Source organism: Moschus berezovskii, chromosome 6, assembly GCF_049115385.1.
Source record: "Moschus berezovskii isolate FMDL1 chromosome 6, NW_MosBer_1.0, whole genome shotgun sequence".
Lineage (NCBI taxonomy): Eukaryota > Metazoa > Chordata > Mammalia > Artiodactyla > Moschidae > Moschus > Moschus berezovskii.
In genome coordinates, this window is record NC_142465.1 from 64,279,335 (window position 1) to 64,301,632 (window position 22,298).

At 38.5% G+C, this 22,298-nt stretch overlaps 1 protein-coding gene across 1 annotated transcript; it reads right to left on the minus strand.

Moving 5' to 3' along the window:
• Nucleotides 1-20,395: 20,395 nt before the first annotated feature.
• Nucleotides 20,396-21,358, minus strand: LOC129536923 (olfactory receptor 9K2-like). The gene has a single exon (XM_055396130.2). It carries the CDS (start codon nucleotides 21,335-21,337, stop codon nucleotides 20,396-20,398), a length of 942 nt encoding a protein of 313 aa, XP_055252105.1. The 5' UTR covers nucleotides 21,338-21,358.
• Nucleotides 21,359-22,298: the final 940 nt, after the last annotated feature.

The following is a 22,298-nucleotide window of genomic DNA, read 5'->3' on the forward strand; positions in this document are numbered from 1 at the left end:
AGACTGGTATGAATAATAAAAGCCAGCAAATGATCCACAAAATATTTTTACCAAAATTAAAATGAATGTATACTAACAATCAAAACCTTAGAAAATATGCTGTTTCATTTTGAATCTCAAGATTTCCTCAATTGTAAGAGCTTTTGTGTTTTTTATGGTCCACAAAAAATCCCCTGAATCCTGAAACCTTCAGGACGTTCTCTGCTTCTTTCGTTTGTTGCTTTTCCCAATAATTTTCTCAAAAAAAAAAGGGAATTCCCATGGAGTGGTTAATACTCCATGCTTTCACTGCCAAGGGCCCAAATTTGATCCCTGTTTGGAGAACTAAGATCCTACAAACCACACAGTGCACGACCCAAAAAAAAAAAAAAAAAAAGCCATGAAATTAATTCATGGGTAAATGGCTGAACAAAATAATACTATTCTCAGTCACTAGCCTCACTCTACTGCTAAACTACATGTGTGAAACCCATTCAAATAATTGTAATTTGGTTTTAATAGAATGTGACAGAATAAATTAAAAAGTTTACAGGTTAACATCCATGAAGACAGTTATATTTTATTCTAGAACTAATAGAATCACTCTTTTTAGGCATAAAGCTGAATGGAACATTTTCAAGCATAGGTTTGGTTTGCAGTCAAAAAAAGACTCAGAAAAGAAATTACCTTTGAAACATGCTAAAGTTATTTTACATGTAACTTCTCTCGGCAAAGAGTCACATGATTAATAAACCTTGCACTTTGCTCCTGTTTAAAAAGGAGGCAAAGAGGAAGAAGAAGGAGTAGAAGATGGAGAAGGAGAAGAAATTTTGTTCTTAGGCCAAGTCAAATGTTACATTTTTGATGCTATATCAATAAAAGTAATATATTAATATTTCAAGGATAACCTAACCTAGGATAATATAGTAGAGTAATATTATATATATTGCCTTTGTACAAAATTATAGGATATGGACTATGAAAAGATTCACCTCTATTTATAGAACAATTGTAAAGAGTTCATAATAGGCAAGAAATAATCAAATTAGAGAAAATAGAGGATTTTTATAATTTTGAATTCTAAGAAATGCAACAAGAGATAAAAAGATCATAGAATATACATCATTAGTAATATATTTTAAATATTAGTTATCATATCACCAGTCTGATTTAACCATGATCTTCCTTCAAGCATTGGAATATGAATTATCAAGGTTCACTTTCATCTTGATAATTTTCACTCATGGCACATTTTGAAATTCAAGAAAAATATATTTTAATCATATGGAAAATGTTCTTGGCTGCCTTATTATGTGGCTAAAATAGGCATGCTTTTTCTATAATTATTCTTACCTGAATGTATATTTCTATCTTGTGAACTTTTTCATGTAAAACTGCAGAGATCCAAATTCTTTTTATTTCAGTCTAGGAAAAAGATGTAGTTGAAAAATAAAAACTCTCAAAGACAATATCAAAGTTAATCTCAAATATTGTTTACTCCCCAATAAAATAACAACCCTCTTAAGCATGGCATGACCATGTTCTTCATTAGCGGTATTGCCTGTAAGTCCATAATTTTCCATTACCTATTATTAAAGTTTGTTCTTTCTTTAATACAATCTGGTTTGAAAACCTGTTGTATCTGTCTTCATGAACACTGAGTGAAGATGATGGACTAGGAATCTCTTTAGTTCTCTTAGATAATAATGGATATTTTTCTACCAAAATTTAAATAGGTGACAATGAATCTGTGAAATCAAACTGCATGAAAATCTCTTGTCTCCATGCTGACATGCTTCACAGGTCTTAGAGTGAATATGGGAGCAAAATGGAAATTTAAAACAAGCAACTAGACTCCCTGGTCCCTGATGAGCTACACAAATAGTAGCAGCCAGAATCCATGGTAGTCAAAGTGTTTTCCAGTCCCATGAAACTATTTCAGAGAATTGCAGCAGAAAGTTTTTCAGAATTTTGGAGAAAGAAGTCCCTCTGAGAGGGGACTGAAAAATAAGTCAATTATAATTTTGTAACAAGGGCAAACTCCAGAACCATCCCATGAGGACTACACAAGGAACACTCAGAGTGATTTCTTCACTTATAGAATACTCTTGGGACTAAGCTTTTTGGACAAGACTCCTTATTAGAAAGTTTTTTCTTTAAAGTTTGCTTCTCTGTAGCAAAGTTCTACTTGACTATCAGAGCTTCTATCCAAAATTCTGCTCCTGAATCAATACTCAGTATCATTGTTTGACCTTCTAAATGGCATCCGTTTAAAATGTAAAAAGACAAATGCATTATTGTCACATACTCTTCTCATCTCAGAATGCAATATCCTTATTTTCAATTAGGATCTCCTTTCAGCAGCAAGTGAATTGGTTTTATAATACCTTGTTAGTTTCCCTTGCAAAAATCCTATTGCCAATATTTGATATCAGGCTAGATATAATCTACCACCTTGAAATATAACTGCCTAATTACTTGTGATTTATACTTCTTTTAAGGCATATAACTGAAAGTTGCATTGCATATTTCAAGGCTGTATATTGTCACCCTGCTTATTTAACTTCAATGCAGAGTACATCATGAGAAACTCTGGGCTGGAAGAAGCACAAGCTGGAATCAAGATTGCTGGGAGAAATATCAATAACCTCAGATATGCAGGTGACACCATCCTTAAGTCAGAAAGTAAAGAGGAACTAAAAAGCCTCTTGATGAAAGTGAAAGAGGGGAGTGAAAAAGTTGGCTTGAAGATCAACATTCAGAAAACTAAGATCATGGCATCTGGTCCCATCACTTCAAGGGAAATAGATAGGGAAACAGTGGAAACAGTGTCAGACTTTATTTTGGGGGGGCTCCAAAATCACTGCAGATGCTGATTGCAGCCATGAAATTAAAAGACGCTTACTCCTTGGAAGGAAAGTTATGACCAACCTAGATAGCATATTAAAAAGTAGAGACATTACTTTGCCAACCAAGGTCCGTCTAGTCAAGGCTATGGTTTTTCCCGTGGTCATGTATGGATATGAGAGCTGGACTGTGAAGAAAGCTGATCGCCAAAGAATTGATGCTTTTGAACTGTGGTGTCGGAGAAGACTCTTGAGAGTCCCTTGGACTGCAAGGAGATCCAGTCAGTCCATTCTAAAGGAGATCAGTCCTGGGTGTTCATTGGAAGGACTGATGCTAAAGCTGAAACTCCAATACTTTGGCCACCTGATGCAAAGAGTTGACTCATTGAGAAAGACCCTGATGCTGGGAGGGATTGGGGGCAGGAGGAGAAAGGGACGACAGAGGATGGGATGTCTGGATGGTATCACCGACTTGATGGACATGAGTTTGAGTGAACTCCAGGAGTTGGTGATGGACAGGGAGGCCTGGCGTGCTGTGATTCATGGGATCGCAAGAAGTCGGACACGACTGAGCAACTGAACTGAACTGAACTGAACTGAATCTTATAGACAAAAAAGCTTTTGTTTTTAATTTATTGAATTCGTGTATTTTTTATTCTAAAAATTATTTTTGGAGTAACTTGAAACAGCTGTGACAAATAATTTATTAAATTTAGTGAAAACTCAAATTATGTCAAGCATTTTTCTAAGCACTTTCATATAAACTGCATATTTTGAACTTCAAAACATTTTTACCTACTAACTTCAACCTCTTGTGTACTATTTTTATCATTGTAGAGCTATCATAGAGTAATGGAAATAAAAACAATAAACAAATGAGACCTAATTAAACTTACAAACTTTTGCACAGGAAAGTAAACTATAAACAAGATGAAAAGACAACCCTCAGAATGGGAGGAAATAATTGCAAATGAAACCACCAACAAAGGGTTAATCTCCAAAATATACATGCAGATCATGCAGCTCATTACCAGGAGAGCAACCAAATCAAAATGTGGGCAAAAGACCTAAACAGACATTTCTCCAAAGAATACATAGAGATGGCTAAGAAACATACAAAAAGATGCTCAACAACACTCATTATTAGAGAAATTCAAATTAAAACTACAATGAGGTATCACCTCACACCAATCAAAATGGACGTCATCAAAAAATCTACAAATAATAAATGCTGGAGAGGGTGTAGAGAAAAGGGAAGCCTCCTGCACTATTGGTGGGGATGTAAATTAATACAACCACTATAGAGAACAGTATGGAGATCCCTTTAAAAATTAGGGTCATATGGTAGTTTTATTCATAGTGTTTTAAGGCATCTCCATACTGTTCTCCTACTACTGGGCATTACGATTCTTTTCTTCAAGTATGTCTACTTTTCTAAGCAGCACACATTCCTAAATGCCTACTTGAATATGTTCAGTTCAGTTCAGTCACTCAGTCGTGTCCCACTCTTTGCGACCCCATGAATCACAGCATGCCAGGCCTCCCTGTCTATCACCAACTTGAATATGTTAGGTACCCAAAAAAAAAAAAAAATCTCCAGATAACAGGAAGGATGAAATTAATTTAAATTTAAAAGAAAAATAGTTCTGTTTTATATATTTAAGACTGAAATCTGATGTGACCAAAAAACAGAACAAAACAAAACCCTGAATTAATATAGAATAACAAAATGGAGACTTTGAAATGGCATGAACACTATTTCTGGCACATAGACATTCATCAAATATTTATGTAATTAAAGACCCCCCTAAATATGTTGAGCTTATGCAGCTTGTACCACATCTGATGCAAAAAAAAGTAAAAGAAAACAAATGATAAAAATAATGTAACCAATAAATAAAATTAATAAATATTCAAAGTTGAATTAAAAACCTATGCTGTAGGTTTTACCCTTAAATAGTAAAGAATAGTGTTTATGTAGATATATACAGAAATATTAATGTTACAGTAGATATCTCTGGGAAATAAGCCTATTTTTATATGTGCTTTATGTTTTGAATAGGAATGGCTTTGACCCAAGGTGCTATTTATTTAATAGCGTTACAGTTAAAAGTAGCAATCATTTTAAAATTTCAAAAAAGTCATAAACTTAGACCTGCCTTGGAAGACCTCCCATGATATTCAGTTCAGTTCAGTTCAGTTCAGTTCAGTTCAGTCGCTCAGTCGTGTCCGACTCTTTGCGACCCCATGAATCACAGCACACCAGGCCTCCCTGTCCATCACCAACTCCAGGAGTTCATACAAACTCATGTCCATAGAGTCGGTGATGCCATCCAGCCATCTCATTCTCTGTCGTCCCCTTCTCCTCCTGCCCCCAACCTTTCCCAGCATCAGAGTCTTTTCCAGTGAGTCAACTCGTCGCATGAGGTGGCCAGAGTATTGCAGTTTCAGCTTTAGCATCAGTCCTTCCAATGAACACTCAGGATTGATCTCCTTTAGAATGGACTGGTTGGATCTCCTTGCAATACCTATAGGTAAATGTACATCTGTGGATGAAAGTAAAGGAATGTTATACGACGCTAGTGTCATGGGTATTTTAGCTGGAAGTACACACATGATGAACACCACAAATCAATGTATATTAGACCATGAGGTAAAGTTCACAAAAGAGTAGGTGAATACCATTCTCATAATTTATAACACAGCACATATATAGAGAGAGTTTGCTGAAGAGAAGACTCCTGCAGTAGTAGAATAGAACCAAGCCTTAATTTCTCTTTGTCTCAGAACTCTTCTCTCCCATCTTGTGTATGTTTCATAACATTTCATAATAAGAGGGCAGGAAGGGGAAAAAACAAAATTCTTACTTGATGGATACTATTCATTTAATAGTATTACAATTAAAATTGTACTAATTGTGTAAAAAGCTTATGAAAGTTGTAGACTTAGACCAACCTTGTAAGGGCTGTTATGAGCTACCTAACTGCTCACATGCCAGGTTACTTGCTTGCCTAGTCACTCAGTCGTGTCTGACTCTTTGCAACCCTATTAACTGTAGCCTGCCAGGCTATTTCCATGCAATTTCCAGGCAAGAATACTGGAGTGGATTTTCATTTCCTCCTCCAGGGGATCTTCCAAACCCAGGGATCAAACCCACATCTCCTGTGTCTCTTGCATTGCAGGTAGATTCTTTACCCACTGGGACGTGGACATGGACTTGAGCCACCTGGGACATACCAAGTAAATCTTGGAAAAAGTGACTATTTCACTAAGAGTTTTTATAAGTTTTTCAAGAATGTTTCCAGTTCCTTGACTTTCCCTTGGTAAGGATAATTACTTTAAATTTTTACTAGTTGCTTACTCTACCCTCAAACCATTCAATATCACAGTAATCCAAGTCTATGCCCCAACCAGTAACGCTGAAGAAGCTGAAGTTGAATGGTTCTGTGAAGACCTACAGGACCTTTTAGAACTAACACCCCAAAAAGGTGTCCTTTTCATTATAGGGGACTGAAATATGCAAAAGTAGGAAGTCAAGAAACACCTGGAGTAACAGGCAAATTTGGCCTCGGAGTACAGAATGAAGCAGGACAAAGGCTAATAGTGTTTTGCCAAGAGAACGCACTGATCATAGCAAACACCCTCTTCCAACAACAGAAGAGAAGACTCTACACATGGGCATCACCATTTGGCCAACACCAAAATCAGATTGATTATATTCTTTGCAGCCAAAGATGGAGAAGCTCTATACAGTCAGCAAAATAAAGACCGGGAGCTGACTGTGGCTCAGATCATGAACTCCTTATTTCCGAATTCAGACTTAAATTGAAGAAAGTGGGGGAAACAACGAAACCATTCAGGTATGACCTAAATCAACTCCCTTATGATTATACAGTGGAAATGAGAAATAGAATTAAGGGACTAGATCTGATAGACAGAGTGCCTGATGAACTATGGATGGACATTCCTGACATTGTACAGGAGACTGGGATCAGACCATCCCCAAGGAAAAAAAAAATGCAAAAAAGCAAAATGACTGTATGAGGAGGCCTTACAATTAGCTGTGAAAAGAAGAGAAACTAAAAGTAAAGGGGGAAAAAAAAGATATACCCATTTGAATACAGAGTTCCAAAGAATGGCAAGGAGAGATAAGAAAGCTATCAATACAAAGAAATAGAAGAAAACAATAGAATGGGAAAGACTAGAGATCTCCTCAAGAAAATTAGAGATACCAAGGAAACATTTCATGCAAAGATGGGCTCAATAAAGGACAGAAATGGTATGGACCTAACGGAAGCAGAAGATATTAAGAAGTGGTGGCAAGAATACACAGAACTGTACAAAAAAGATCTTCATAACCCAGATAATCATGATGGTGTGATCAATCACCTACAGCCAGACATCCTGTAATGTGAAGTCAAGTGGGCCTTAGGAAGCATCACTACAAACAAAGCTAGAGGAGGTGATGGAATTCCAGTTGAGCTATTTCAAATCCTGGAAGATGATGCTGTGAAAGTGCTGCACTCAATATGTCAGCAAACTTGGAACACCCAGCAGTGGCCACAGGACTGGAAAAGGTCAGTTTTCATTCCAATCCCAAAGAATGGCAATGTCAAAGAATGCTCAAACTACTGCACAATTGCATTCATCTCACATGTTAGTAAAGTAATGCTCAAAATTCTCCAAGCCAGGCTTAAGTAACATGTGAACCATGATATTCCAGATGTTCAAGCTGGTTTTACAAAAGGCAGAGGAACGAGAGATCAAATTGCTAACACCAACTGGATCATTGAAAAAGCAAGAGAGTTCCTTAAAAATATCTATTTCTGCTTTATTGACTATGCCAAAGCCTTTGACTGTATGGATCACAATAAAATGTGAAAAATTCTGAAAGAGATGGGAATATCAGGCCACCTGACCTTCCTCTTGAAAAAACAGTATGCAGGTCAGGAAGCAACAGTTAGAACTGGACATGGAACAACAGACTGGTTCCAAATAGGAAAAGAAGTATGTGTAGACTGTATATTGTCATCCTGCTTATTTAACTTATATGTAGAGTACATCATGAGAAACGCTGAGCTGGATGAAGCACAACTGGAATCAAGACTGCCGGGAGAAATATCAATAACCTCAGATATGCAGATGACACCACCCTTACGGCAGAAAGTTGAAGAAATAAAGAGCCTCTTGATGAAAGTGAAACAGGAGAGTGAAAAAGTTGGCTTAAAACTCAACATTCAGAAAACTAAGATCATGGCATCCAGTCCGTCATTTCATGGCAAATAGATGGGGAAGCAGTGGCTGACTTTATTATTTTGGGCTCCAAATCACTGCAGATTGTGACTGCAGCCATGAAATTAAAAGACGCTTACTCCTTGGAAAGAAAGTTATGACCAACCTAGACAGCACATTAAAAAGCAGAGACATTACTTTGTCAACAAATGTCCATCTAGTCAAGGCTATCATTTTTCCAGTAGTCATGTATGGATGTGAGAGTTGGACTATAAAGAAAGCTGAGCGCTGAAGAATTGATGCTTTCGAACTGTGGTGTTGGATAAGACTCTTGAGAGTCCCTTGGACTGCAAGGAGATCCAACTAGTCCATCCTACAGGAGATCAGTCTTGGGTGTTCATTGGAAGGACTGATGTTGAAGCTGAAACTCCAATACTTTGGCCACCTCATGCGAAGAGTTGACTCATTGGAAAAGATCCTGATGCTGGGAAAGATTGAGGGCAGGTGGAGAAGGGGACGACAGAGGATGAGATTGTTGGATGGCATCACCGACTCAATGGACATGAGTTTGGGTAAATTCCGGGAGTTGGTGATGGACAGGGAGGCGTGGCATACTGTGGTTCTTGAGGTCACAAAGAGTCAGAAACGACGGAGCAACTGAACTGAACTGAACTGAGACTGGTCATAACTTTTCTTCCAAGAAACAAGCATCTTTTAATTTCATGGCTGCAGTCAACATCTGCAGTGATTTTGGAGCCCAAGAAAATAGTCTCAGCATACTGTTTCCATTTTTTCCCGATCTATTTGCCATGAAGTGATGGGACCAGATGCCATGATCTTAGTTTTCTGAATATTGAGTTTTAAGCCAACTTTTTCACTCTCCTCTTTCACTTTCATCAAGAGGAACTTTAGTTCTTCGCTTTCTGCCATAAGGGTGGTGTCATCTGCATATCTGAGGTTATTGATATTTCTCTCAACAATCTTGATTCAAGCCTGTGTTTCATCCAGCCCAGCATTTTGCGTGATATACTCTGCACACAAGTAAAATAAGCAGGGTGATGATATACAGCCTTGATATACTCCTTTCCCTATTTGGAACCAGTCTGTTGTTCCATATCTGTCTCCAACTGTTGGTTCTTGACCTACATACAGATTTCTCAGGAGGCAAGTAAGGTGGTCTGGTACTCCCATCTCTTTAAGAATTTTCCAGAGTTTGCTGTGATCCACACAGTCAAATGCTTTGGTGTACTCAATAAAACAGAAGTAGATGTTTTTCTGGAACTCGCTTGCTTTTTCAATGATCCAACGGATGTTGGAAATTTGATCTCTGGTTCCTCTGCCTTTTCTAAGTCCAGCTTGAACATCTGGAAGTTCATGGTTCACGTACTGCTGAAGCCTGGCTTGGAGAATTTTGAGCATTACTTTGCTAGCGTGTGAGATGAGTGCAACTATGCAGTAGTTTGAGCATTTTTGGCACTGCCCTTCTTTGGGATTGGAATGAAAACTGACCTTTTCCAGTCCTGTGGCCACTGCTGTGTTTTCCAAGTTTGCTGACATATTGAGTGCAGCACTTTCACAGCATCCTCTTTTAGAATTTGAAATAGCTCAACTGTAATGCCATCACCTCCACTAGCTTTCTGCATAGTAGTGCTTCCTAAGAGCCCACTTGATTTCACATTCCAGGATGTCTGGCTCTAGGTCAGTGATCACACCATCATGGTTATCTGGGTCATGAAGATCTTTTTTGTATAGTTCTTCATAATAAAGGACAGAAATGGTATGGACCTAACAGAAGCAGAATCTATTAAGAAGAGGTGGCAAGAATAAACAGAAGAGCTTGGCTGTATAGCAGAAATTAAATACAACCATGTTTCATTTTAAAAATAAAATTAAATAAATTATACTTCAATTTAAAAATTAAAAAAAGAAATTAAGAGTCAACTCCATTTAATCCACCTTTTTAAAATTAAAAAGAGCAAAATTCAGAGATTAGCTTAGGAACTGATATTTTTTCTATTTATGAAGAATAAATAATTCTACTCCTTGAATCTGGGATCTATGATCCACATTGAATAAATTTTTTAGAAATAATATCAGAATAGGTGACTAAAATAAACAATTGTGTAATATATTCATTAAGTAATTTTGGTACTAATAGAGATTGTCTAGGAGTTTTTTCAGTTTCAGAAGTTAGAAGAGATGAATTAGGACAGAAAAAATCACTTGATAACATATGATAAATCATTTGCGGTATTTGAGTTGAAACCACATATACAGAAGAAACATGTCTCCCAATCACCAGTAAATTTACAGCTTCTCTTCTTGAAGTTTTAATGTTTGTAAGTAACTACATTGTGCAAAAACTTCCTTCATTACCATCCTACCAAACAGACTCTGGAATCTCCCCACTGGGATTTATTATACACAAGTTGTTTTCAGACAGAGAATAGTTTGCAATAGATTTAAATTTAATGAATTTCTGATTAATTTTTTTCTGCTTCATTTGGCATGGTGCCTTGCAGGCCTAGTCAAGTTTTGGTAATATTTGTTGTTTTTATAATTATGATTTCTTAATTGTCATTGTAAAAGTAGAAGTAAAGAATCAAAGACCATGATTTAGGAAACACTTTTTAAGAAAGACTTTTCTGTCTGACAATAACTTTTTCATGGTTTCTTTTCCACTAAACAATTGGGAGATAAAAAGAATCACAATCTTTAAATAAATAGACATTTCTTTTGAACTTAGAGAACACCACAGCCATCTCATTATTATTTTGCTCCAGGCTAGACATGGGTGGAAAATGTTTAAGAACAGTTATATTAAGAATTTATCTGAATTTCATGTGTGTATGTGTGTGTGTGTGTGTGTGTGTGTGTAAAATTTCAAATAGAAAATACTCATAGAAGACTAAACATAACATTTAAGGAGGAAAACACAGATACATAGTATGATAAAACAAGAGTATCTATGCTATTTAGAGGGCTTCCCAGGTGGTGCTAGTGGTAAAGAACTCATCTGCTAATGCAGGAGGTGTAAGAGATGCAGATTTGATCAGGAAGATCCTGGGTCAGGAAGATCCCCTGGAGGAGGACATGGCAACCCACTCCAGTATTCTTGCCTGGAGAATCCCATGGACAGAGGAGCCTGGAGGGCTATAGTCCATAGGGTCACAAAGAGTCCGACATGACTGAAGTGACTTAGCATGCACACATGCTATTTAGAATACAGTAATTTTGAACTGTGGTGTTGGAGAAGACTCTTGAGAGTCCCTTGGACTGCAAGGAGATCCAACCAGTCCATTCTAAAGGAGATCAGTCCTGGGTGTTCATTGGAAGGACTGATGCTAAAGCTGAAGCGCCAATACTTTGGCCACCTGATGCGAAGAGTTGACTCACTGGAAAAGACTCTGATGCTGGGAGGGATTGGGGGCAGGAGGAGAAGGGTACGACACAGAATGAAATGTCTGGATGGCATCGCTGACTCGATGGACATGAGTTTGAGTGAACTCCAGGAGTTGGTGATGGACAGGGAGGCCTGGCGTGCTGTGATTCATGGGGTCACAAAGAGTCGGACGCGACTTAGCAACTGAACTGAACTGACTGAACTGAATATTTAAGAATTTCTAAAGCCTCTTAGAAAGAAAGAATAGATGACCTTAAGGGGAAAAGATTGATATTGCCATCTGACTTTTTAAAGGCTGTACTGAGGGAATTGAGTCAAGAACTTAGGACTTAAAAATGTTTTAATTTAAATGAAATGATTCCATAAAAATATTCTGAGATACACCAAGACTAAGAAACTTTACCCCAAGCAAACAAAAAAACGAACATTTTGAGAATTATTGGAAGAAATATCAAAAGATCATAATATAGTAAGTTACCAATGAAACTCTACCATTTAGTAGTTGTATTAATTTTTATTCTTCAGAGAGACAAAACCCACAGGATGAACAGGTGATCGAACTACATAGACGTATAGATAGACACATAGTAGACAGATATATAGATGATGATGGTGAAAGATGATAATACATAGACAGAGATATCTAGAATGAGGTTTGCTTTATGGAGTTGATTCATGAGGTTACAGAGGCTAAGCCTTCCCTCTGCAAGCTGGAGACACAAAAAAAGTGGTGATGTAAATTCCAGTCCAAGAGGAGGGAAAGCTAGATGTTTCACTTAAACAGCCAGATGCAGAAAAGAGAGAATTCAGCCTCTTCCATTCAGGCCAATGAACATTACAACACTGGCGAAGGCAGTCTTCTTTATGCAGGCCACCAATTCAAAAGCTAATCTCTTGCAGAAACACCCTGAGGGACACACTAGAAATAATATTTAATTAGGTATCTGAGCATCCCGTGATGTTGTCAAGTTGACACATGAAATAAACTATTAATAAATTCACCCCTTGTCAACTTGGAATCCATGCACATCTCTATGAACCATAATTCAAAGTCAAAGTGTTAGTCACTCTGTCATGTTCAACTCTGTGCAACTCCATGGACTGTAGCCCACAAGGCTCCTCTGTCCATGGAGCTCTCCAGGCAAGAATACTGAAGTGGGTTACCATTTCCTTCTCCATGGAATCTTCCTGACCCAGGGATTGAATCTTGGTCTTCCACCTTGCAGCAGATTCTTTAACACCTGAGCCATCAAGGAAGCCTGAACCATACTTAACCCCCCAAAACAAAATACAATAATTAGGTCATAACTTCACCTAATATGATACAGCTATCCTACATACAACCCAAATACACTAATCACTTCCCCAAATGAGAAGGTAAAACCCTTGAGTGATGTTTACTCTGCTCCTTTATATCCCATAACTTAAATACTATGATGTAAAATTAGTAATATTTACATCCTATAACATACACACATACATAAACATAACAAAGGCCACGTTTGATAAACCCACACCCCTGATAGCTCAGCGGTGAAGAATCTGCCAGCAGTACAGGAGCCACAAGAGACATGGTTTCAATCCCTGAGTTGGGAAGATCCCCTGGAGGAGGGCATGGCAACCCACTCCAGTGTTCTTGCCTGGAGAATCCTATGGACAGAGGAGCCTGGTGGACTACAATTCATGGGGTTGCAAAGAGTTGGACATGACTGAAGCGACTTAGCGTGCACACGATTTTAGACTCAATGGTAAAATATGGAAAGCTTTCCCTCTAAAATCAGAAACAAGACAAGAGTGCCCACTCCTATTCAACATAATTTTGGAAGTCCTAACCCTAGCCAGAGCATTAGGCGATAAAAAGAAAAGGGATCCAAATTTGAAAGGAAGCAGCAAAATTCTCTTTTGCAGATGGCACAAATTTATATATATATAAATATGTTATACAAATAATATATAATATAAAATATACAATTATATATATTTATATATAATTTCATATATGTATATATAATTATATATAATATAAAATATATAAATATATATATTTCTATTTACTGAAGCGACTTAGCACACACATGTGTTCTTTATGTTTTGCTCAATTCTTTCTAGCTTTGTTCATTTGGAACTCTTTCAAATTGATTCCTGTGTCTTTTTTAAAAGCTTGGGGGTTTTTTGTTGTTATTTTAAAGCACTTTCTTACTTTCTGATAACACAGGATTCTTCAGGCTCATCTTGAATGGCCCTTACCCCATCCCTAAAATTGTTAAGGCAAATTTGTGTGCCCAAAGCACAGTGAGGCCAAACAAACTAAAATATAAGTTTGGAGCTGAGAAAGGTTCATTGCAAGGCCACAGAAGGAGACAGGTAACTCACGTCCTAAAAAGTCCTGAACTCCCCAAAGGGTTTCCACAAAGGAATTTTTAAAAATATTTATTTACAGTAGCATGTGGATCTTTCGTTGTGGAACACCAACTTCTTTTTAGATGTGGTGTGTGGGCTCCAGAGCATGTGAGCTCTCTAGCTGAGAGGCACAGGCTTAGTAGTTGTGGTGTGCACTGACTGACTTTCTTTCCTCAAGGCATGTGGGATGTCAATTCCCTGCCCAGGGATCGAACCCACATCCCCTCATTGAAAGACAGATTCCTAACCACTAGACTACCAGAGAGGTCTTGGCAAAGCATTTTTAAAATATCAGGTGAGGGAAGGGGTGTCACAAGGTACGGGATAAGATCCTGCACAGTTCCGACTGACTGATGATGAGGGAACAGGGTAGTATCATAGGGGTTAACTTATCAGTCCTTAGGTTCCAGGAGGCCTGGGGTTCTGTGCTTATGGTCATCAAGTAAATAACACCTTCCTTCTGATGGAGGGTTTTCACATCTGCAAAACAACTCAGGAAATTAGCATCAAATACTATTATCTAGGTACTTCAGAGAAGAGAGGGCAATGGCACCCCACTCCAGTACTCTTGCCTGGAAAATCCCATGGATGGAGGAGCCTGGTAGGCTGCAGTCCATGAGGTCATTAACAGTCAGACATGACTGAGCGACTTCACTTTCACTTTTCCCTTTCATGCATTGGAGAATGAAATGGTGACCCACTCCAGCGTTCTTGCCTGGAGAATCCCAGGGATGGGGAAGCCTGGTGGGCTGCCGTCTATGGGGTCACACAGAGTCGGACACGACTGAAGTGACTTAGCAGCAGCAGCAGCAGGTACTTCAGAGAGGAATTAAAGCAGAGGATTTAGTGGGGGAAATACTGTCTTGGGAAAGCCTCACAGGGTTCTGCTCAGAATCAACCTTTTCTCCAATGATTCCTAGTTCCTTTTATTAGAGAATGCAATTAGTAATCGGGATTGAGTTGCTAGATATTCTTATTGCTACTGAGATATCATTGCTTCCAGGCTCTTTCAACAAACAACTAGAATATGCTGCTGCTACTGCTAAGTCGTGTCTGACTCTGTGCGACCCGATAGATGGCAGCCCACCAGGCTCCCACGTCCCTGGGATTCTCCAGGCAAGAACACTGGAGTGGGTTGCCATTTCCTTCTCCAATGTATGAAAGTGAAAAGTCAAAGTGAAGTCGCTCAGTCGTATCCGACTCCTAGCGACCCCATGAACTACAGCCAACCAGGCTCCTCCGCCCATGGGATTTTCCAGGCAAGTCTGGAAAATTTGGAGTGGGTTGCCATTGCCTTGTCCACAACTAGAATATACATATGTGTAAATGTGTATGTGTACGCGTTTGTTGTTTAGTCACGAAGTTGTGTTTGATTCTTCTGTGACACCATGGATGGTAGCCTGCCAAGCTCCTCTGTCCATGGGATTTCCCAGGCAAGAACACTGGAGTGGGTTGTCATTTCCTTCTCCAGAAGATCTTCCCAACCCAGAGATCGAACTTGCATTTCCCACATTGGCAGTCAGATTCTTTACCACTGAGTTGGCAGGGAAGCCTATATGTGTATACATATATAGCTATAATTTTTTCTCTATCTACACATCTGCATCTATATTAATCTGATCCCATCTCCCATGTTCATTCTAGCCTTCTCTTTTGCTAATCTATAACCCCCCATTCCAACACTGAGAAACCTTATGATCACCACCGTTTGTTGTCTATTCACTTTAATTTGTTCAGTGCCAGTATACACGCACAGAATTGTCACAGTTGTAAACCTGTACTTCTGTGAGAAATGACATTACCAACAGGAGTAGATGGTAAAAAAATAAAAACTAAGTTTTTATTCTTTGTGCCATAAAAGTCTATGGGCTTTGACAAATGATAAAAAGTCATGTAGCCACCCCAGTAAGTTTTTAAATCGGTTGAGTAAATATCTAGGAATACAAATTCCAATTCGAACAGTTAGTTTATGTTTAACTTATAAGGAGCTGCCAAGCTGTCTGCTGTACCATTTCCATCTTCACGAAGACTGAAAGATATTTCCTGTTGTTCTACATCCTCACCAGTATGAAGTATTGTCAGATTTTTGAATTTAAGCCCTTTTAATAAAGCTGATCACCGAAGAATTGATGATTTTGAACTGTGGCATTGGAGAAGACTCTTGAGAGTCCCTTGTACTGCAAGGAGATCCAACCAGTCCATTCTAAAGGAGATCAATCCTGGGTCCTTCATTGGAAGGACTGATGCTGAAGCTGAATCTCCAATACTTTGGCCACCTCATGCGACGAGTTGACTCACTGGAAAAGACTCGGATGCTGGGAAAGGTTGGGGGCAGGAGGAGAAGGGGACGACAGAGAATGAAATGGCTGGATGACATCACCGACTCTGTGGACATGAGTTTGAGTGAACTCTGGGAGTTGGTGATAGACAGGGAGGCCTGGCATGCTGTGATTCATGGGGTTGCGGAGAGTCGGACACGACTGAGCGACTGAACTGAACTGAACTGAACTGAATAAATTGTCATTATGTTTTAAAGATTCAGATTTTTTTTAATTAAATAAAGTCATAGTCAAGGGTCCAGCCATTCTCTAGTAAAGGGACAGACATATACCCCAAACCTGATCTGTATGAGTACTCTGTGTGTGTGTGTGCTCAGTTGCTTCAGTCATGTCCAACTCTTTGCGACACCATGGACTGTAGCCTGCCAGGTGCCTCTGTTCATGGAATTCTCCAGGCAAGAATACTAGAATGGAAGACTTGCAGAATGCCATCTTTTCTCCATGGAGAGGACTGAAGCAATCAGTTCTCTACAAAGTTCTGTTAGTCTTCATAATGTCCTGATCTCTTTCTGCAAGTCACCCAGAAAGAGCGCCTTTACTCTACCAACTCTGAGTGTGGCACTATAGATAATCCAGTGTTTGAATGTGTATTTTTCTCCATATAAGCTGAACCTTTTCCACAGAAGTTTCCTGTCGCTACTTCATATCTTCCCCTAAAGTAGTAACTTGAGTCATTTTTCATAGTACATTGCTGTGGTTTGGCTGGCACTTGTTGTAAGGGGACACAGAGCCTCATTAGCACTCGCACCCTCATACCTCCATCTCCTTTGTCATAGACTGTCTACAGTCTCCCCAGATCTCTAACCTCCCTCTGCATTCCAGATACAGCCGATCTCTACTGCTGCTCTTTGTGACCAAATAACATGTTTGTCCCAAACCACCAACTAAGGCCTCGGGGACCTGGAAGTTGAAGACATCAGTCGAGCATGTTTTGAAAACTCGGTCCCAGGGCCCTTCCTCTCTTACACATCCCTCCTCACTCTCTGCTTTAGACTTTGGCCTTCTTCCATCTGACCGGATTTTCATTGTGAGCTGATCTCATGTTTGATCCCGCTCTTGGGTGCATTGACTTCATTTTGAAATTCATTTGTATACTTCCATTCTGTCAATTATAGCATTCCAAAAGTAAAAAAAAAAAAAGAATACTGGAGTGGGTCGCCATTCTCTCCCAACCTAGGGACTGACCCCAGTCTCCTGCACTGCCGGCAGATTCTTTACCATCTGAGCCACTTGAGAATCCCATAATATACTGTATCAGGACTTAAATTGACAGAAAAGGGTAAAAGAAGTGAGAAATGAAATATTCCTGCCATATCAGTAAAGAAAGATGTCACAGTCATCAGCAATTGCAGCCACCATGGATGGTGAGCTGATGAGCCCTGAGGGAACTCAGGAAGGAAAGAATACTTGCCATCTAGCAGCCACAAAACTGCAGCCACTCCCTATTGTGAGCCACCAAGGAAATTCAGAACATGAAAAACCCAGATCGTTGAGGTAAGTATCAAAGGAATGATTTCAGTAAGCCCAGACTCTTGCATCTTCCCATACATAGAAATTGTACTTTCCATATGCTAAATTCCTTAACTTGGGATATCTAGTTTTATTAATTTACAAAAAAGATTTAACATTCAGACTACTTGCCTTTTGTTGCAAAACTTATATATAACCTGGCTCCTCAAACTTATATATAACCTGGCTCCTCCCTCCCCCTTCCTTGGAGCAGTTCTCTCAGGTTTCCTTGAGATGCTGCCTCCTCGACTTAAGTCCTAAAAATTTCCACTGAATAAAGCATAACTGTCAATTTTTAGGTTGCTTTTTTTTTTTCTTTTAGTTTACAGAACCTTGAAAATGCTTGGAGTTTCTATTTTCCAGATGTGGCGTTCAATGAGACTTACTTCTGCTAGCAGACTCCTAAAACTTTTGTCTCTTTGTTTCTTGGGACTCCTTGGTTCCTACCCAATTTCAAGGCTGGTTCCTTAGCTTTTCTATCTCACATATCCTTCTAATAAATTTCCCTTGTTTACTTTAGCCAAAGTAATTTTCAATATTTTTGAAAAAAATAAACCTAATTGTTACACACACAATTAAGCAAATAAAAATGGATACGTGTAGTTGAAGTGAAAATGATAAAATAATTGATTTATTAGAAATGTTAGTAAGGAGCAAAAAATAATTTTTGAATTCAAGAACCACATTCAGATGAAAAAACCTTTCATCCTTTGAGAAAAAATATTGATGTAGTCTTTGGTTAAGGAATTTTCTAAGTTGGAATATGTAAGAACTAGAGAATAAACCTATTTTTATTAATAGAATGAGAAATACCAGGGTACTCTGCTCTCCCAACTGCCATCCCTCTCTACTCTGCCCCTCCTTTTCTAATCTCTGCAAAGGGTTGCATTCCCTATACAGTTAGTTGCAGTCTCTCTACAATCACTGAGCTCTTTCAGCATTGATTGACTTTACTGATACAATCTGAAATTGTAGAAGTAGGCAAACACACATTAAACAGTTCATCTTATACAACATCCTCTCACTTCTGCCTTCTGCATCTTTCCATCAACAAATTTATTACCAAATGCATAAATTAAAGAGATAAAATAGATGCAAATTTTGACCATTTTGTTCAGCAATGTTTTCTGTTGATTTAAACATATCTGGACTGGTGGGCTACAGTCCATCGTGTCACAAAGAATCCGACACAACACGACTGAGCACACTTACACAAACATATTTGGAGAACTGAATTGATTACAATTTGCATCTGAAAGCACAACCTGAATTGGAAAAATTAAAACAATATGACAACACAGATATTACTTTAGAAATATAAATAGCTTCATTTAAAGTACAGCACCAATAAAACAAGAGTTAGGAAAATAAAAATATCATAGGTAATTAAAATACAAAACAAACAAAGTTTTGTACACATAAATAGTAACTGGGCTTCCCTTGTGGCTCAGCAGGTAAAGAATCAGCCTGTAATGCAGGAGACTTGGGTTCGATCCCTGGGTTGGAAAGATCCCCTGGAGAAGGGAAAGGCTACCCACTCCAGCATTCTGGCCTGGAAAATTTCATGGACTGTATAGTCCATGGGGTCACAAAGAGTTGGACACAACTGAGCAACTTTCATTTTTCAAATAGTAATTACCAAAGAGAACAGAGTAATCCAATAAACTGGGATCAATGATTTAAATCTAATGCAATTTTTAACCCTTCTAGATAGGACATCAGTACTAAAGATTTGTCTTTGTGGATCTGTGTATCCTGTTTTTAGAAGACTGGATACAAGACACCTTTCTCCAGCTCTTTGATATGATAATAAATCAATAACAATATTTAAAATATGTAACAATAAGATATAGGCTTCCCTGGTGGCACAGTGGTAAAGAATCTACCTGAAATGCAGGGGACGTGAGCTCTATGCCTGGGTCAGGAAGATCCCCTGGAGAAGGAACTGGCAACCCACTCCAGTATTTTTGCCTGAGAAATCCTATGGACAGAGATGCCCAGTGGGTCTACAGTCCATGGGGTTGCAAAAGAGTCTAACATGACTTAGTGACTAAACAACAATAATAAACAATAAGATACAGTAAGAAACAATTAAACACCAATGATTTATTGAGTTGTTCTGATAAACTCATGATGGCACAGACAAAAAGCAATCTTATACCATGATATTTATTCAAGAACTATGGGCCCCAAATCAAGTAATTGTGAATAAATTTATTCACAGTTAAATTTCATAAAAGAATTAAATATTTACAACTCAGAATCACCCTGTCTTGCGTTAACCCTTCTCCTAAACATTATTATACATTCTGAGTTTAGCATTCTACCAAAGCATTTTTTCTGCCCACTATCTAAAAATAGGGCCCAAAGAAAAATAACAGTAATAAAATAAAATTCTTTTTTCCTTCACTCCATAAAGTTTACCTAAAAAGAGCAAGGAGTATATTTCTGTTTATAGGATGACTGCAAATTTTACTGATGCATGAGATATACCACTGCTCTTAAGGGAGAGTGAATGATGAAGAGTGAATGATAAATTGTTATCATTCCTTCACTGAAAATAATTCATCTGTGGAATGATCAATGTGAAAGATCTTCAAATGACTCAAGCTTGACTCCACACTGAAAGAAAATCAGGCTGAAACTATCGATGGGCCCATTAATAAGGAAATCACAAGAAAGTAGAATTAGGATAAAGCTTTTTCCTTCCATAAGACTTTTCTCAAAGCTTGTTTGACATCTTTGTTTCTCAGAGAGTAAATCAGAGGGTTTAGCATGGGTGTAACCAATATGTAAAATACTGAAGCCACTTTACGAAGTTCAGGATTGCTTGGAGGTGTGAGATACACAAAGGAGACAGTCCCATAAAGTAAGCTTACCACCCCCAGATGGGAGCTGCAAGTGGAGAAGGCTTTCTTTCTCCCTTCACTGGAGGGGATCTTCAAGACTGTGGTTACAATATACATGTAAGATACTACAATAACAACTATTGTGGGCAAAATAATGAAGGCAGCCAAACTAAGAGATACCATCTTATTGACAAAGAGATTAGAGCAGGAGATCTTCTCAATTTGGTGAGAATCACAGTAGAAGTGATCAATGACTCGGGAGGCACAGAAAGACACTGAGAATGTTATGCTGACTTGGAGGATGGAACTGACCCAACCACAGAAATAGGAACCAGCCACCAGCTGAGTGCAAAGGCGTCTTGACATATGGACACTGTAAAGAAGAGGGTTGCAGATGGCAATGAAGCGGTCATAGGCCATGGCTGCCAGGACAAACCCTTCTGTTACAATGAAGAGTGCAAAAAAGAAGAACTGGGCAGCACACCCTACAAAAGAGACAGTCTTTTTCTCAGACATGAAGTTGACCATGGCCTTAGGTGCAATAACAGTGGAGTAGGAGAGGTCAATGAAGGAGAGATTGCCTAGAAAGAAATACATTGGTGTGTTCAGCTGGGAGTCAGTCACAATGATGCAAATCATACTAATGTTCCCCAAAAGGACCATGCCATAGACAAGCAGGAATAGGAGGAAGAGGAGAATGTGGAGCTCTGGACAGACCCTGAAGCCTACAAGAATGAAGTCAGTTACATCTGAGTGGTTGCCTGCTCCCTTGTCACCCATGGCAAGAACCTGCTAAGAGGTACAAGACAAGATTAAAAATAGACACTTCTACCTATTTCCTGGTATCACAGAATATCTTTTGCCTCTTGTATAAGACATTGAAATTTGTATTATCATCTCCTTTATAAGATTCTATTGTGTTATGTATGATTTGCCACATCCTTTTATAGGAATTGACTCTGAGGTATATTGTAATTTCCCATCAGCACACAACATTTGAGTCACCTAACTCATAATTTTCTAGTGTGATTCTCCAATTCCAGTCCTCTTTTCATTATAACGCTCTTGACTTTCACACATAAAGCATTTTCTCTTTATACATGTTTAGTGCCTCACTTGATTTACATAGTAAATCTAACATATCTGAAGGTTTTGAGAGATAAATAATATTTGCTCTCTGTAATTTCAAATTCATTTCAGTGATTCCATTTTACAACAGAAGGATCAAATTGAAGAGCGATTTTGTTGTTGTATAGTCACTAAGTTGTATCTGATTCTTTTGTGATCCCATAGACTGTAGCACTCCAGGCTCCACTGCCCCTGGGATTTCTCAGGCAAGAATACTGGAGTAGGTTGCCATATACTTCTCCAGAGGATCTTCCCAATCCAGGAATTGAACCCTTGTCTCCTGTGTCTCCTACATTGGCAGGCAGATTCTTTACCACTGAGCCACTCGGGAAGCCCAAAAAAAGTAATTTTAAATTCCACAAGTAGGCATTTGAGATTAAAACAGGTCAATAGCTAAACAGTTTGTGAGAGTTTAAAGTAGGATAGCAAGAGATTTATTTGGTTTTCCAAAATCTTCATCCAAAATTATGGCATCTTCAGCTTTTCAAAGTGGACAAACCTCGGACATGCTACTGGAAAAATTGACAGCTCCTAAAAATTTCTGTACAAATTTGACATTATCTTATCTCTTACCTGAATATTTCTCACCTTACTTCCATGGGGCAACTTCCTA